At 44.5% G+C, this 17,108-nt stretch overlaps 1 protein-coding gene across 15 annotated transcripts in view; it reads left to right on the forward strand.

Annotated features, from left to right (window-relative positions):
- Positions 1-17,108, forward strand: part of FNBP1 (formin binding protein 1) — a 337,048-nt gene that overhangs the window by 182,027 nt on the left and 137,913 nt on the right. For all 15 annotated transcript variants that reach the window (XM_077478333.1, XM_077478293.1, XM_077478325.1 and 12 more), the window contains exon 5: positions 13,541-13,603. In XM_077478333.1, the coding sequence (XP_077334459.1) occupies positions 13,541-13,603 (63 nt within the window). The remainder of the gene's footprint in view (positions 1-13,540; positions 13,604-17,108) is intronic.

Consider the following 17,108-nt stretch of genomic DNA (forward strand, 5'->3'; position numbering starts at 1 on the left):
TTGCTATCTTATCACCGAATAACTGAATTATGGGCAATCACAAGACTTGGGTTGTTTGTGGCGCGGCTTAATTCCCCATATGAGCTGTGCAATGAATTAGAAGATTTATTGCTAGATGACGCACAGTAGCGGCGGAGGAAAGTCATGTGTCACCAAGCGTTACTTGTCTGCTGTGAAAATCAATCTCCAGGTGTACGCAGTGACAACGAGTTGACATTATCCCTCAGGCTCCGTTATGTTACAGTCCCTGTGCCCCCGACTTGTTCCTTCATTAGACATTCAGGTGCTTTATATATTTAATGACCGACAGCTGAAGGTGCTTGTAATTACCGCATTTAACACGCACCTTCATTTTAAGAGAGAAGTTTCAGGAAAAAAACATTTTAAATAAAGAATTTCAAAGCAAAATAAGGATCAGTGCAGCCTTATCAGTGCCCAGCTGCAGCTTCACCATTGCTCATCATTACAACCTAAAAAAGAGAAAAAGGGTAAATATCCCCTGTGTGGTGGACTTTAAAGGCACAATACTAATCAAAGGATTTTAGTAAAATATATTGATGGTTTCAAGGTATTTATTTAGAAAAGTATAGGAAAAAATATATATAAACACATGGAATGTTTAATGTATCATTGCAACCTGTACAATGCCCAGCTGTAGCCTCGCCATTGCCCATCATTGCAGCTTAATCAGTGTCCTTCTGCAGCCTTGCTATTGCCTATCATTGCAACCTGATCAAAGCCCATCTGCAGCCTTGCGCATCATTGCAGCCTAATCAGTGCCCATCTACAGTCTTGCTCCTCACTGCAGCCTGATCTGTGCCCATCTGCAGCATTGCCATTGCCCGTCATTTGAGCCTGATCAGTGCCCATCTGCAGCCTTGCTCCTCACTGCAGTCTAATCGGTGCCCATCTGCAGCCTAATCGGTGCCCATCTGCAGCCTTGCTCCTCACTGCAGCCTAATCAGTGCCCATCTGCAGACTTGCTCCTCACTGCAGCCTGATCAGAGCCCAGCCGCAGCTTTGCTCCTCTCTGCAGCCTGATCAGTGCCCATCCGCAGCCTCGCTCCTTACTGCAGCCTAATCAGTGCCCATCTGCAGCCTTGCTCCTTACTGCAGCCTAATCAATGCCTATCTGCAGCCTTGCTACTCACTGCAGTCTAATCAGTGCCCATCTGCAGCCTAATCAGTGCCCATCTACAGCCTTGCTCCTCACTGCAGTATAATCAGTGCCCACCTGCAGCCTAATCAGTGCCCACCTGCAGCCTAATCAGTGCCCATCTGCAGCCTTGCGCCTTACTGCAGCCTAATCAGTGCCCGTCTACAGCCTTGCTCCTCACTGCAGCCTGATCAGTGCCCATCTGCAGCCTTGCTCCTCACTGCAGCCTAATCAGTGCCCATCTGCAGCCTTGCTCCTTACTGCAGCCTAATCAATGCCTATCTGCAGCCTTGCTCCTCACTGCAGTCTAATTAGTGCCCATCTGCAGCCTAATCAGTGCCCATCTACAGCCTTGCTCCTCACTGCAGTCTAATCAGTGCCCACCTGCAGCCTAATCAATGCCCATCTGCAGCCTTGCGCCTTACTGCAGCCTAATCAGTGCCCGTCTACAGCCTTGCTCCTCACTGCAGCCTGATCGGTGCCCATCCGCAGCCCTGCTCCTCTCTGCAGCCTGATCAGTGCCCATCTGCAAGAAAGGGTTAAAAACACTGCAAAAGCTGCTGCAGCAGTGCTATGCCAGTGGTATAGCCGCGCTGCCCCATTGATTTCAATGGGCAGGAGCGGTGAAGGAGCAGTGCTCCTTCACCGCTCCAGAGATGCTGCTAGCAGGACTATTTTTTGTGTCCTGCCAGTGCACCGCTCCAGTGTGAAAGCCCTCGGGACTTTCACACTGGAGAGACAGCAGCGGCTCTTTCAGGGTGCTTTGCAGGTGCTATTTTTAGTGTTATAGCATTGCAAAGCCCCCCAGTGTGAAAGGGGTCTTATGGATAGCTGTGGCCAATGTCCTTGCATTGTATGGATGGGTGCCTGCAGCTTTTCACATTCAACCGTTTTGTTCTAGCCACAGGAATTCACAGGGCGTGCTAGTTACTTGTGTGAATCTAGTCCAGTGATTCCCAACTCCTGTCCTCAGGGTCCACTAACAGGCCAGGTTTGCAAGATAACTGAAACACATCACAGGTGATATTATTTGCTGCTCAGTGATTGCAGTATTCTAGTCTGCATCTCCCCAGGGGAATACATAAAACCTGGCCTGTTATTGGGTCCTGAGGACAGGAGCTGAGGAACAGTATCCCAAAGCTGGCCATAGATGGATGCAATCTCAGCCGGTTTGGCAGGGATCGGCTGAAATCCAATCCATGAATGGGCAGTGCTGGTTGTACTGAAGTGGGTCCATCCGTCCACTTCAGTTCAAACAGCCTGTCAGATTTTTCTGCATGTGATTACTGCTGGCGGTTATAGCCACCAGCATTGATCATTGTGTTCTGCCTACAGGGAAGGATTTCTACACAATAGTGGTGTGGGAGGTTGCAGGAAAGAAAATTACATCATCTATGGCTTGCCTTTCACTAAAATTGCTTGTAAAACAATGCTTACTGTCCCGGTAACCCGGACGCCACCAAGCAGTCTGCTGTCCCCCACTGAGCAGGCGGATGACAGGTCAGTATCCGCTCTGGTATGCAGAGCAGACACGGACACAATAGATCTCTGGATTTTAGTGGACCGGACTGGATCAGATGCTGGCGGGTGTCCGCTGACAACTGCCACTCCATAGGGAGGTATAGATGGTCCGATTGAGTCCTCCTGCCCACATTCACATCGGGCCCATTTGACATGTCAAACCGCATGTCAAATTTCCATCTGCACCGATTCCCAAAAGTCGTTTTTACACTACTTTTGGCGACTTCTGGGCTGATTTCAATGGACATCTCTGCATGAACCCGCTCAGATGTCTCTGAAATTGCTCCCGAAGTCGGACTGACATGCGGGTATTAAATCGTGTGAGTTCAAACCTGCATCAGAGTGAACGAGGGCCAAGACACCCCTTTCCCTCTAATTATTACACTAATCTCCAGGTAATACTAGCATGATCCCTCCCTGTAACCCTTACACCAAACTTCCCTTTGACCTCGGCACTAAGGGCCCTTTCACACTTCTCTGTAGCAAAATCTTAATAAAAAACGCATATGTGTTTTTTCACAACAACTTTTCTGTGTTTCATATGCCTTTCCTGTGCGTTTCTGGGGCGTTTTTGGGTTGCCTGCACCTGTGAAAAATGGACACGTGACTTAAACACGCCAAAACCAAATAATGCAGTGCTTTTTACTGCGATTTTGCTGCGTTTTTCTGTTATTTCAATGGTAAACTGTGTTTTCGCATGCAGGACTTTTCAAAACAGCACCTGTAACGCAGGGGTGTGAAGAGTGCCATAGGATTTAAAGGGAAACATTTTTCTTGCAAGGTAAAAAAAAAACTGAGTGTGAAAGGGCCGTAACTCTACTTGTAACCCTAACGCTAACCCTCCTTGTAACCCTACCACAGCTGTGGTGATGGCAGTCAAAGGGTTAATACTGATGCCGCGTACACACGATCGGTATTCTTGTCGGAAAAAGCTCTGATGGTTTTCCCAACGGAATTCCGACGGTATTGCTCTCAAGCTGTCTTGCATACACACGGTCACACCAAATTCCGACCGCCAAGAACGCGGTGACGTACAACGCGTAAGAGGGGATTAGAAAAAGGAAGTTCAATACCTAGTAGCCAATAGCTTCCTTCTTGTAGTTGAATCTGAGCATGCGTGAGTTTTTGCGCGTCAGAATTGCATACACACGATCGGTATTTCCGATAGAAAGTTTTTCCTTCGGGAAACTGGAGAACATGCTATCAATTTTTTGCTGGCGGGAATTCGGCCAGCTAAATTCCAATGGAGCATACACATGGTCGCATTTTCCGATGAAAAGCTCTCATCGGTCTTTTGTTGGCCGAAATTACGATCGCGTGTATGCGGCATAAGTGAATTGCCTACTCTCTTAAGCGGACAAGTACGTGCACTGAAAAAATTTGAAACGGGAGCGCACGCCCTGGTGAAAGGGTTACTGTTGACGATCACTGTGTGTTTAGCATTCTGCCTAGCAGTAGTACTCCACTTTGTTGCGGGCAGAGCGCGGCATGACGTCTGATTCCCAACCAACAGCTTTTCAATAGTGCTGACTTTTCTGTGGTGTAAAAGAAATAAATATTTGGTGAAAGTCACGGCTGTTACTAAGAAATCGGCAGAAATCTGTAATGATAGCTGATGTGTCAGCAAGCGCTCTTCCTTTTTCTTTAATGTGTATTACGGATTCCCCTATTTCACATCAGCTTCTGGCCCGTGCTTTGACTTGTGTCCTTAGTTTTCATTGTTAACCACTTCAGCCCCGGAAAGGATTTACCCCTTCCTGACCAGAGCACTTTTTTGCGATTTGGCACTGCGTCGCTTTAACTGACAATTGCGCGGTCGTGCGACATGTCTCCCAAACAAACTTGACGTCCTTTTTTCCCCACAAATAGAGCTTTCTTTTAGTGGTATTTGATCACCTCTGCGGTTTTTATTTTTTGCGCTATAAACAATAAAAAGCGTCAATTTTGAAAAAAAAACGCATTATTTTTTACTTTTTGCTATAATAAAAATCCCCCAAAAATATACAAAAAAAAACATTTTTTTGGTGCAAAAAAAATCACAATAAGCGTTTATTGATTGATTTGCGCAAAAGTTATAGCGTCTACAAAATAGGGGATAGTTTTATGGCATTTTTGTTAATAATTTTTTTTACTAGTAATGACGGCGGTCAGCGATTTTTATTGTGGCTGCAGCATTATGACACATCAGACAATTTTGACACATTTTTGGGACCATTGGCATTAATACAGCGATCAATGCTAGAAAATTGCATTGATTACTGTAAAAATGTCATTGGCAGTGAAGGGGTTAACCACTAGGGGGCGGGGAGGGGTTAAGTGTGTCCTGGGGAGTGTTTCTAACTGTCTGGGGGATGGGCTGTGTGTGACACCACACTGATCGCTGCTGCCGATGACAGGGAGCAGACGATCAGTGTCCTGTCACTAGGCAGAATGGAGAGATGCTGTTTACATTGGGTCCAGCGGACTCGATGTCTGCGGGGATACCCGCGATCGTCTCACAGAGAGGAGGAAAGGGGAAATGCTTGTTTACATTACTGCCTAGTGACACTGTCACTGATTACAGCTCCTTGTGATCCGGATCGGTGATCAGTGTTGTGTCACGCACAGCCCCCCCCACAGTTAGAATCACTCCCTAGGACACACTTGACCCCTACAGCGCCACCTAGTGGTTAAGACCTTCGCTGCCAGTCACATTTACACAGTAATCAATGCATTTTTAATTGCACTGATCGGTGTATAAATGTGAATGGTCCTAAAATCACGCCAAAAGTGTCCAATCTGTCCGCCATACTGTCACAGTCATGATAAAAATTGCTGATCGCCACCATTACTAATAAAAAAAAAATAGTAATAAAAATGCCATAAAACTATCCCCTATTTTGTAAACGCTATAACTTTTGCGCAGACCAATCAATAAACGCTTATTGCGTTTTTGTTTTTTTAACCAAAATTATGTAGAAGAATACGTATCGGCCTAAACTGAAGAAAAAATATATATTTTATATATATATATATATATATATATATATATATATATATTATTATTATTTTTTTTTGGGGCTATTTATTATAGCAAAAAGTAAAAAATAATGCGTTTTTTTTTTTCAAAATTGTCGCTATTTTTTTGTTTATAGCGCAAAAATAACAACCGCAGGGGTGATCAAATACCACCAAAAGAAAGCTCGATTTGTGGGAGAAAAAGGACGTCAGTTTTCTTTGGGAGCCACGTCGCACGACCGCACAATTGTCAGTTAAAGCGACGCAGTGCCGAATCGCAAAAAGTGCTCTGGTCTTTGGCCAGCCAAATGGTCCGGGGGTTAAGTGGTTAAGGGAATTCCTTGGGGACCCCAAAGTCACCAGAACTAGTGTTCCCATTGGAAGATTTCCCCTCTTTGGGGTTTTCTTTTTACTTTCAGTGATAATGGTAAACAGGATAAATAGAGAGGGTGACTCTCCCTAAGGGGCGCACAGACAGCTATAAAAATTGTGTTCTAATCCCTCTCCACTCTTTCCAAAACGAAAAAAAAAAGTTTTGCCTTTAGTTCCACTTTAAGTGTGTAATAAGTGTGAGCTCTTCTGGTACGGTCCGGCCACCCAACTGCTCCATCCATCACGGATGACAGAGCCTGTTTACGCTTTTCATCCATTGGTCAGCCTTGTGATTCCAGATGTCACATGGGGTGGGGCGCTCATACACAACACTCTGCAGCCCTTCTCTGACTCATTGTTCTCTCTGACATCTGTTATATTCACTACAAATATTCTGTATTTTTTCATGGCAGAAAGTATCTCTAAATTTAACAAATTTGCCTCCATTTCTAAATCTGGGAGCGGTAACAATACGCAGATTAGATGAAATCTTGAGTAAGCAACCATATGCATTCTTGGGATGTTATGCCCCATACACACGTCGGATTTTCTGACGGAAAATGTGCGATCGAATCATGTTGTTAAATCCGTTTGTGTGTGGACTCCATCTGACTTTTTCCGTCGGATTTTCCGACGCACAAAGTTTGAGAGCAGGATCTAAAATTTTCCGACAACAAAATCCGATCGCATAAATTCCGATCGCGTGTAGACAATTCCGATGGACAAAGTGCCACGCATGCTCAGAATAAATTACGAGCCGAAAGCTATTGGCTACTGGCCCATTTATAATCCCGACGTGTGTGTTTGACGTCACCTTGTTCAGAACGATCGGATTTTGCGACAACTTTGTGCAACCGTGTGTGTGCAACACAAGTTTCGCCCAAAATTCAGTCTGAAAAAATCCGACAGATTTTGTGGTCGGAATGTCCAATCCTGTGTACAGGACATTAGTGTTGATTTCAGCAAATGATTTTTGGATTTCAGTTCAGGACCGCTACATCTTATCAGAAAAGCTTCACGTAGCAGCTCATTCAGCATTGAGTAGAATTCTTAAAGGCGTTGTAAACCCTCATATTTTTTTTTTTTTTAAATAACAAACATGTCATACTTACCTCCACTGTGCAATTCCTTTAGCACAGAGTGGCCCCGATCCACCTGTTTTGGGTTCCCCCGGCGGTGCTGTCAGTTCCTGCCCGCATCGGTAAACTGCGCAGTGGTTACCATGCGGGCGTGCATCTGCGTCCATAGTTACAGAATGCCGGACTCGGCCCCGCCCCCAGCATCATTGGGTTTGATTGACAGCAGCGGGAGCCAGTGGCTGTGCTGCTATCAATCTATCCAATCAAGAGCCAAGACAACGGCCACAGAGAGGTAGAGGGAACAAATGGGTTCAGATTAGTAAAACAGGGGGGGGGGGGGGTGCTCCCTGTCAGAAGTTGCATTAAGGTGAAAAACCATGAGGGTTTACAACCCCTTGTAACCCCACTTTTTGGACTTCTACCTATAGGGGAGCCTAGAATAAGACTTAAACTAAACGTGTGCCGTTTAGGAGATATTTCACTTGTAGTCCACCGAAAATTCCAACGGCGCATGCGAGGGGAAGAAACAAAACTAAGTGCCGTTTCTTCCCTAGCCTGTGCCGTTAATGGCAGCTCCTATGCGCATGCGCAGGAGTGATGTCACGCGGCTCTGGCGAATCACAGAGCCGGAGTCCGCGGCCCGGAAGGAAAAGGGGCCAGAAGATGGACGCTGCCTACACAGGGTACATCGCTGGATTCTTTTGCAGGTAAGTGGCACATAATGGGCTAGTATGAGTTGCATAGTAGCCCATTATGCTTTTTATTTGCAGGCTTTGCAGCGAGCAAAAGAGGAAGTAAAACCCATCGGTTAAAGCTGGTGTGCTCATTCCCGGCTGGAGAAAGACAGGGTTCAGGTAAGTATAAAGGGGGCACTGGGGGGCTGGTACATGACTGGAGGCTTTTCACCTAATGCATAGAATGCATTAGAGTGAAAAACAATGAGTGTGTACAACCCCTTTACGATAGTTCGTTTTTTTTTTTTAATTAAAGGAGAAGTATAGCCAAAGCTTGTTTTGCTGTACTTCCCCCGTGGATCACAGCAGTGCAGTTTGTTCTCGGCTGACTTCACATAGTTGCTCAGGCAAGATCACAATGAACACAGGATCTCACCACATGGCAGGACAGGCACCCGGGACACCGCGAGTCGGTGGCTCCTGCCCCTCCACCGCTCCAGTGAGTGTGGGGGGGCATAGCAGAGAGCCAGAGACTGACATTTACCAGCTCTCTGCTCAGAAACCCCTAAATACCAAGCAATCGGTGGTGTTTGATCGCTCGGTTCTCAGTGTTAGAGCCGGCGGGGGCACAGATGCAGCATCGGATCAATTCTGCATCCAGCTAGGTAAGATTCTTAGACCCCTTTCACAATGCCAGCGTTTTTCAGACACTACAGCGCTAAAAATAGCACCTGAAAAAAGCGGCTCCTTTCACTCCGGTGTGATATTCCGAGGGCTTTCACACTGGAGCGGTGCACTGGCAGGGCATCAGAAAAAGTCCTGCCAGCAGCTTCTTTGGAGTGGTGAAGGAGCGGTGATCTCCCTGCTCCTCCACCGCTGCTCCCCATTAAAATCAATGGGGTAGCGCTGCAATACCGCCGGCAAAACGCTGCTCCGGCTGCGTTTTGCAGGCGGATTTAACCCTTTTTTGGCCGCTAGCGGGGGTTAAAACCATCCCGCTACTGGCCGAATAGCGCAGCTAAAGTGACCGTAAAAAGGAAAAAAAAAACATACTTTAAGCCACAAACAAGGTCGTTGGAGGAATCCCCATCCCCCGTATTCTGAAAGCAGGACCTGCTGCTGTCCGGATGCACCACTGCAGCTGCTGATTGACAAAAGTTTTCCAGCATGTCCCTTCAACACAAGTCGATCAAATAATCAACTTCTGTCCATCGGGGACAGCCATACACCGAACTGTTTATGACTTTTTACCAAGCAATATATCTATAAAAATTTTAATGTATATTCGAGTTGGAAACATTTAACCCTGATAACCAAATCTATCATTGTTATACTCTGCTAGCATGCCTGTAGTGTACAGAACGCTTGTCATTTGCCCTGCGGTCTTAAATAAACCTGTGCAGAACATAAACAGCCATAAAACCAGAACATGACTGCACACAAAGGCCTTGAATGAGCTTGTTGTGGTGACGGAGCAGAAAATCCCTTCCAGCAGCCAATCCATAATAAGGAGCTGTCTGTGACCGCATTGCGTCCGTACAGACATACCGATATCAGGGCTCAGGGCGTACTTCTCCCTCTCTCTGCTAATCTGAACAAATGACTGTGGATCTGTCCCCCTGCCAGCTCCCTAGCTGCAATGCCTTTTATGGACCCTCAGCCGAGGCTTTCCTCACTTTGAATGGCCTGACGGGCAAGGCTGGCTGGGGGGTGGCTGTGATTAGAATGTCCATGAAGCTGCTCCCAATTATCCCTTTACATTGGAAAGATGCCTTCATTTCCCCCTCCGATCATCTCGCCGTCCCTTCCAGTCGTCTGTCATGTGCCGGATTATTCACCGTTTGTGCTCTGAATATGGGCTTGGCTAAGCTTGGAAAAATATGCAGGCAGACGTCCCAATTCTTTATTAGGAATTCCACTAATAATACAGAGGAGCAAAGAGCTGGTCGAGGCGAAAGCTTTGAGGGGACCTGTCTTCTGAAATAATTACCCCTCCCCAATATTAATATGGAACAAAAGATGAACAATAAAGTATAGTTCACCTAAAGCATAAATTCCAGGCTAATGGCTAAAATACACAGATGATGCCAAGTGATTTGCGTGTCAATTTGCGTGTCTATCCAGTCCTGACATTTACACAGCTCTGCCCCACAGAAAGAAAATTGCTTGATTCCTCCTCCTTTGACACATTCAGTGTTAACTCCCCCTTCCTGCCCAGGCCAATTTTCTGCTTTCAGAGCCGTCACACTTTGAATGACAATTGTGCGTTATTGCAACACTGTATTCTTTTTTAAATAAATCAAATCGTTTTTATTATTTTATATGAAAACACAATGCAGACAAAACCATAAAAATAGAAATCACACCAAACCAAAATCCAAAAAACAAAACAGAAAACCTCTTTATTCATATAATTTTGTTCACACAAATCTTTCTTTTGGTGGTATTTAACCACTTGCATACTGGGCACTTAAACCCCCCCATCCCCCCCCCCCCTCCTGTCCAGGCCAATTTTCAGCTTTCAGCGTTGATGCACTTTGAATGACAGTTGCGCGGTCATACAACACTGTACCCAAATTAAAGTTTTATGATTTTTTTTCCCCACAAATAGAGCTTTCTTTTGGTGGTATTTGATCACCTCTGCGTTTTTTATTTTTTGTTATAAAATTTTGCAAACAGGTAATTTTTCTCCTTCATTGATGTATGCTGATGAGGTGTCACTGATGGGCACTGATAGGTGGCAATGATGGGCACTGATGGGTGGCAGTGATGGTCACTGATGGGTAGCAATAATGGGCACTGATCGGTTACACTGATAAGCAGCACTGCTAGGTGGCACTTGTGGGCATTGATAGGTGACACTCATGGGCATTGATAGGTGGCACTGGTGGGCACTGGCAGGTGTCAATGGCAGATGGCACTGGCAGGGGTTACTGGTGGACACAGATGAGGCAGAATTGCCTCCTCCTCTTAGGGACCAAGGTCCCTTGCAGATAAGCTATCAGCGTGAAGAGAAAAAAACCGATTACCAAGCTTTTGTTTACATCATGTGATCAGCTGTCATTGGGGTAAGGGGCACATGCAAACGGGAGGCCATCATATGATGGCCTCCCGGAAATTCAGGTCCGCGCTGTGGCCGTCATTTGGCTATAGCGCAGACAGCAAGAGGTTAATCACCACTGTTTTTTTTTTTTTTCAAAATAAATGAAAAAAGACCGAACATTTTGGAAAAGAAAACATGCTTTTCTTTGTTTCTGTTATAAGATTTTGCAAATAAATAACCTTTCTTCATAAATTCAGGCCAACATGTATTCTGCCACATTTCTTTAGTGAAAATAACCCAAATCAGTGTATTAATATTTAGTCTGTAGGAAAGTTATAGAGTCCACAAACTATGGTATATGTGAGGTCCAAAAATGTCAGGACAGTACAAATATCCCCCAAATGACCCCTTTTGGGAAAGAAGACAGTCCAAGGTATAGAGTAAGAGGCATGGCAAGTTTGGAAAATGAAGAAATAAAAAAAAAAAGATTTTTGCATACCGTCACCAGTGCAGTAAAGCATTATCATATAACTGGTATTGATCAGGGACACTGACTGGTGACAAAAGTACAAAAAAATAACTAATAATTTTATTTTTCCATTTATTTTTTATTATATGTTTTACATTTTTTTTTTAACATGCTTTGACCAGAGCAAAATAATTTTCCCATAGTAATGCTGTAGTGATCAGTATTTTACACAATATCTTTGCAAGCATTTTACTGAATGAAATCGATTCATTCAGTTTGTTTTGTTGTGCTTGTTGTCCCTTGTACACAAAAGATGACTTGAAAGGAAGCCATTCATTTTTTACAACTGTCATGTGACTTGCTGCGATAGGTTACAGCGGTCACATGGTGTCCGATGGATGCAGCCAGTAACAGATCACGACGCGATCCGGGAGGACGTCATAAGACGTCCATCCAGATCGACAGGAGGCCAGCGCCCCTGTCTTTTGCCCATAGGCTGGATGGGAACCGGTTTATGGGGGAACCCCTCTCACTGCACTATTGTATTCTGACAGCAGGAGGTTTCCCAGTTGTCAGAATACAATGATCACTTCTGGCAGCTATAGCCACTGGCAGTGATCAAACAAAAAAATAAATGACAGGCTGGTTATCCTGTAGCCTGCCAATAGATGGATCGAAATGTGTCCGATTCCCGTTCAATTGACTGAATTTTGATCCGTCTATGGCCAGCTTTAAATTATTTACCTCTAACGTAAAGATTAGATTGCGAAAGAGCAGCGGGAGACTGATGAGGTTACCCCTCCGCTCACCCTGCATTCTCTCCCTATTAGCATGATGTTTCTCAACATATTTTCATGCAAAAGAACTGATGGGATAATGGCAGAACTTTAACTTGCTTTGCACAGTTTGCTTTTTTCATAATGTGAGGACCAGGTCTGTGGCACCCAGCCTCTTATAAGAAGTACCTCTTCAGATTCAATTTAAAAAGGAAAAACATTTTTTGGATGGCATTTTAAGTTCTGGGTATCATGGCTGCTAGGTGGACAGTTTTCTGGTTTAAATCCCAGCTAGGACACGGTCCACATGGAGTTCACATGTTCTCCTACTGATCATGTTAGTTTCCTCCAGGTGCCCGAATTTTCTTTCACAATTCAGCAGATTATAAAAGGGGGTTGTGAGCCCCTTTAGGGTGACTGACTGATGTGAATCATTCTAAGTACTCTGTAGCAGATTTCTTCTGTTGGCTGTAAGTTGGAGAGACTTTCCTTCACTTCCTGTCCACGTGACATAACAGGAAGTGAGGAAAACTGGGACACAGTAATACAAACTTGATGAAGATTCTAAACCCCCCTTCCCCTCACACTAGAAAAAAAAAAGTCTTAAGTTACACTTTAAAGACAGGTTTATTTTGGCCGGGACACATTAGAAACAGATATTTACCCATCCTCCCTCCCCCTGTATAAAAAGGAACAAAGCAGAAGATAGAAGAACAGAAATAAGGATGTGAAGCAATGTGAAATACAGCTTCATAATGAAAGGAGAAAACTAGGAGAAAATAAAGGGGAGCTAGAAGCGGGTCCCCTAAATATGTTACAGAGGCACTGAAGTGCCATCGCTATATGTGCCCCTGAGCTTTCACTTAGGGTGATCCTATTATATATATAAATACTGGATCAGGGCCCTCATCTCTCTTGGTGTAGAAGAAGGGAAGAGGGCAAGACGCAGCATAAATAGTGTGCATGAGCCCTAATGTCACTCAGCTAGGGGCTCCATGTACTTTATCAGAATGTACTCAATAATCAAGTGTAATAATATTCACAGGGGGCAGCCATCTTTTTTGTCTTTGTAGGATGGATTCCTATAGCATGCACCATTGTAGTGCCAGTCCGGGGGTCATCTTTTATTCAGTGATGGTGAAACTTGGCACCCCAGATGTTTTGGAACTACATTTCTCATGATGCTCATGAACTCTGCAGTGTAGGTGAGCATCATGGGAAATGTAGTTCCAAAACATCTGGGGTGCCAAGGTTTACCATCACTGGCCTATACCATGGCAGAGATTGTGTATGATCTGCTATATATATATCATCACAACAATGAGCTTCCTTCTATGATCTCTGATGTTTTATAAACACTTGTTATATGTGCAAAATGTATGTTATTCTTATTACATTTCCTATGTTTTTTTTGTAGTTTGCTGTAACAATTGTCTCTCTTTTCCTCCCGCAGAACTTCCATGAAGGTCGCAAGGCACAGCAGCACATTGAGACCTGCTGGAAACAGCTTGAATCGGTAAGAAAGGGAGGAGAGGTCAGCGCTGGGGCCCGGGGTCACATGAATCGCCCTGAGGGCGGGGAGGCTCTAATGACTGCTATAATTGCTGGTCCTCCAGGCCAGGGCTTGACAAAATTAGCTTCGAACCTAGGAGCCAGCTAAAAACATGTATTTTGCCTATAGGGCACTTTCACCCCCTTCCTGCCCAGGCCAGCTTTCAGCACTGGTACACTTTGAATGAAAATTGCGCAGTCATGCAACACTGTACCCATATGACATTTTTATAATTTTGTTCCCCACAAATAGAGCTTTCTTTTAGTGGTATTTAATCACTGCTAGTTTTTTTGCTTCCAAAACGTCCGAAAATCAATTCGGAAGCAGAACATCATGGGCGCTTTTAACCCCTTTTTAAAGCATCCTGCTACCGCACAAAAAGCGGCACCAAAACGCCATTATAACAGCGGTAAAGCGCAGATGGAACAAGCGGCGCTTTACAGCTAATGCCATCACCGCCCCAGTGTAAAAGTAGCCTTACAATCACTTTAAATTAATATGAATTTATTGTCGCCCATTATCGGCACCTTTTGAAGCAGGGTTAAAAATCCTGCTTGCTGCATTTTTGGTGTATATTTGGTCAGCATAAACTTCTCTCACGTCTCCTTAGATCTCAGCAAGGACGCCAGGTCATGGGTAGAAAGAAAAGATCTAAGTGCTCACCGCTTAAAGAGGAGGGCCGGTTATACGAAAAAAAAAAAAAAAAAAAAGTCAGCAGCTGCAAACACTGCAGCTGCTGACTTAATCAACACACTCACCTGTCCAGGGCGCCCGCGATGTCGGCTGCCCGAGGCCGACCCGTCCCTTGGCTCTCGGGTCCCGGCGCCGCCATTCCTTGTAAGGGAAACAGGCAGTGGAGTCTTATGGCTTTACTGCCCGTTTCCTACTGCGCATGTGCGAGTCCCGCAGCTACTGCGCATGCGCGAGTCCCGCAGCGCTTTCTGAATGGGACGCGCTGTGTTATGGAACACACAGTTCCCAGAACACAGCGCGACCCATTACCCAGAAGACGCCGCGACGAAGACAGAAGACAGAAGATCTCCACGGAGGAGGAAGAGGAAGATTAGGAGAAAGTGCCTAGCAACAGGCATTTCTGGTAAGTAAAAAAAAAAAAAATGTTTTCATTTTTTTTTATATATATTTTTTTGTAATTTTTTATATTTTATTTTGTTTTCAGGGTGGCCCTCCACTTTAAGTATAAGATTTCATTTTTGTGTTCAAACACAAACTACTCACATAAAGATGATAAAAACACTGCATGTAAAGCCGACAATCGCATTAGTTCCATAGGGCAGTAGCGGGTGACGTCATACATAGCTCCTCAGACGTACGTTACGTTCAATCAGAACTTCAACATCACCGGACTCCTCCCCCCTTCCCTTCATTAGCAGACGAAGGAACTTGGGGAAGGGGAAGGAGTCCGGTGACATTGATGTCTGACGTCACCGGCATTTTTGGTGTATATTTGGTCAGCACATCCTTATTGAAATGCATTGAAAATGCAGCAAGAACATAGCAAAAATGCACAGTGTTGTGTTTTTGATGCGTTTTTTGACCCACATGACCTAGAAAAACACACCCTAAGCAAAGCACGGTAAAATTGTGACAAATTTGGGGTTAAAATCGCTTTCGGCACATTGCTGAAAACAGTATTTTATCGGCTGATCAGTTTCTGCGGCCGAAATTTCGTTGCATCACAATTTTTTTTTTTATTAGTTTGGCGTTTGGCTTTGAATAAAGGGTGATAGCAGGCACTTCCGAGTCTTGGATGTCTTTTTGCAGGGACAGCTGATTACTTGCATCCTGTCATTCCCCGTGAGAGATCTGGCTGAGAATCACCATGCTGTAACCCAATAAGGCAGATTAAGTTAAATGCATTAAGGAAATGCAGAAAACATGGCCTGTTCTGGACATATGGTGAATAGGGTTGAGGAAGCCAGTTGTGGTCTCTCTATCAGCTAATATACATCTGCCATATTTGTGTATTGAGCGCTCTGCAGGTAGACGGGTGTTATGCCGGGTAAGATAAACGAAGCTAGACTCTCAGTAACAGACCTGATCTGACCGCTTGTCTGACAGTCTGCAGAGAGCGAGTGCAGAATTGTTTGTACTATTTTGGTGACAGCACTTCCTCCAGAAGCCATTTCCGGCACTGACTAGTAGATACGGTCTTTTTCTCGAAGCCTCTGTTTGTGTCTGTTTGTGTTACAGTCGCTCGGTGATTTCATAAACCAGAACACCCCCCACCATAAAAATGAAATCATGCAAATTAAATCTCTGGCTAGATTTTGTTTAAGTATAAAAATAAATTATACTAATAGAATGCAACCTAAAATAGTTGCATTTCTGGACACCTATCACCAATTTTCGGAAGCATTTGTCTTCTCCAGCTGAAGCAATTTCATATTTCATGCACTATAACCAAGGGCAACAAAAGATGAGCAGCTGTAAGTGATCCCGCACTGTTGGAGCTGCCTTTTCTTTTTCTATACGTGGCTCATTTTGGCAGCAGTTCTCAAGTGGGAATCCACAGCCATGCTCTACATTGGCCTACAAATTGGGAAGTGTTTACTCTTGTCAAAACTGGGACACTCGTTGGAATAGAGCTTTTGGTTACGACTACAGTATAATGGACAAGCTGCCATTCAGGTGCTACACTGGCAGCAGTACAGGAATAAAACATTTCATGATTATCCAAATCTTTTACTTAATACTGTTGAAAAGCAGATACAGCACTGTAGAGCAGGGGTCCCCAACTCCCGGGCTATGAAAGCAGATACAGCACTGTAGAGCAGGGGTCACTGTGGGTATAGTGTTCTTTGGGTAATTTGCCGTGTTGTTTTTGTGCCAAACATATCTTTTGGAATTATGGCCAAACCATAACACATTTCCCACATGCTTTTGGGAGACTTCAGATGTGTTTTTTGCAAAATGTAGATGTTTTTCTTTATAAGAAAAGGCTTTAGTCTTGCCACTGTACCCCATAGCAAAGACATATGAAGAATACAGGAGATTGTTGTCACATGTGCCACACAGCCAGTACTTGCCAGATATTCCTGCAGCTCCTTTAATGCTGTAGGCCTCTTGGTAGCCTTCCTGACTAGTTTTCTTTTCATCTTTTCATCAGTTTTGGAGAGATGTCCAGTTATTGGTAATGTCACTGTTGTACCATATTTTCTCCACTTGATGATGACTGTCTTATTGGTGATCCATAGTATATCCAATGCCTTGGATATTCTTTTGTACCCTTCTTCTGACTGATACCTTTTAACTATGAGAGCCCTCTGATGCTTTCAAAGCTCTCAGAGAACCATGACTTTTGCTGTAGGATGCAACTAAGATAATGTCAGGAAAGACCTACTAGAACAGCTGAACTTTATTTGTGGTTAATCAGAGGCACTTTAAATGATGGCAGGTGTGTACTGACTCCTATTTGACATGCACTTGAATGTGATTGCTTAAATCTGAA

Source organism: Lithobates pipiens, unplaced genomic scaffold, assembly GCF_037356315.1.
Source record: "Lithobates pipiens isolate NorthernLeopardFrog02 unplaced genomic scaffold, aLitPip1_a1.2 Scaffold_1, whole genome shotgun sequence".
Classification (NCBI taxonomy): Eukaryota; Metazoa; Chordata; class Amphibia; order Anura; family Ranidae; genus Lithobates; species Lithobates pipiens.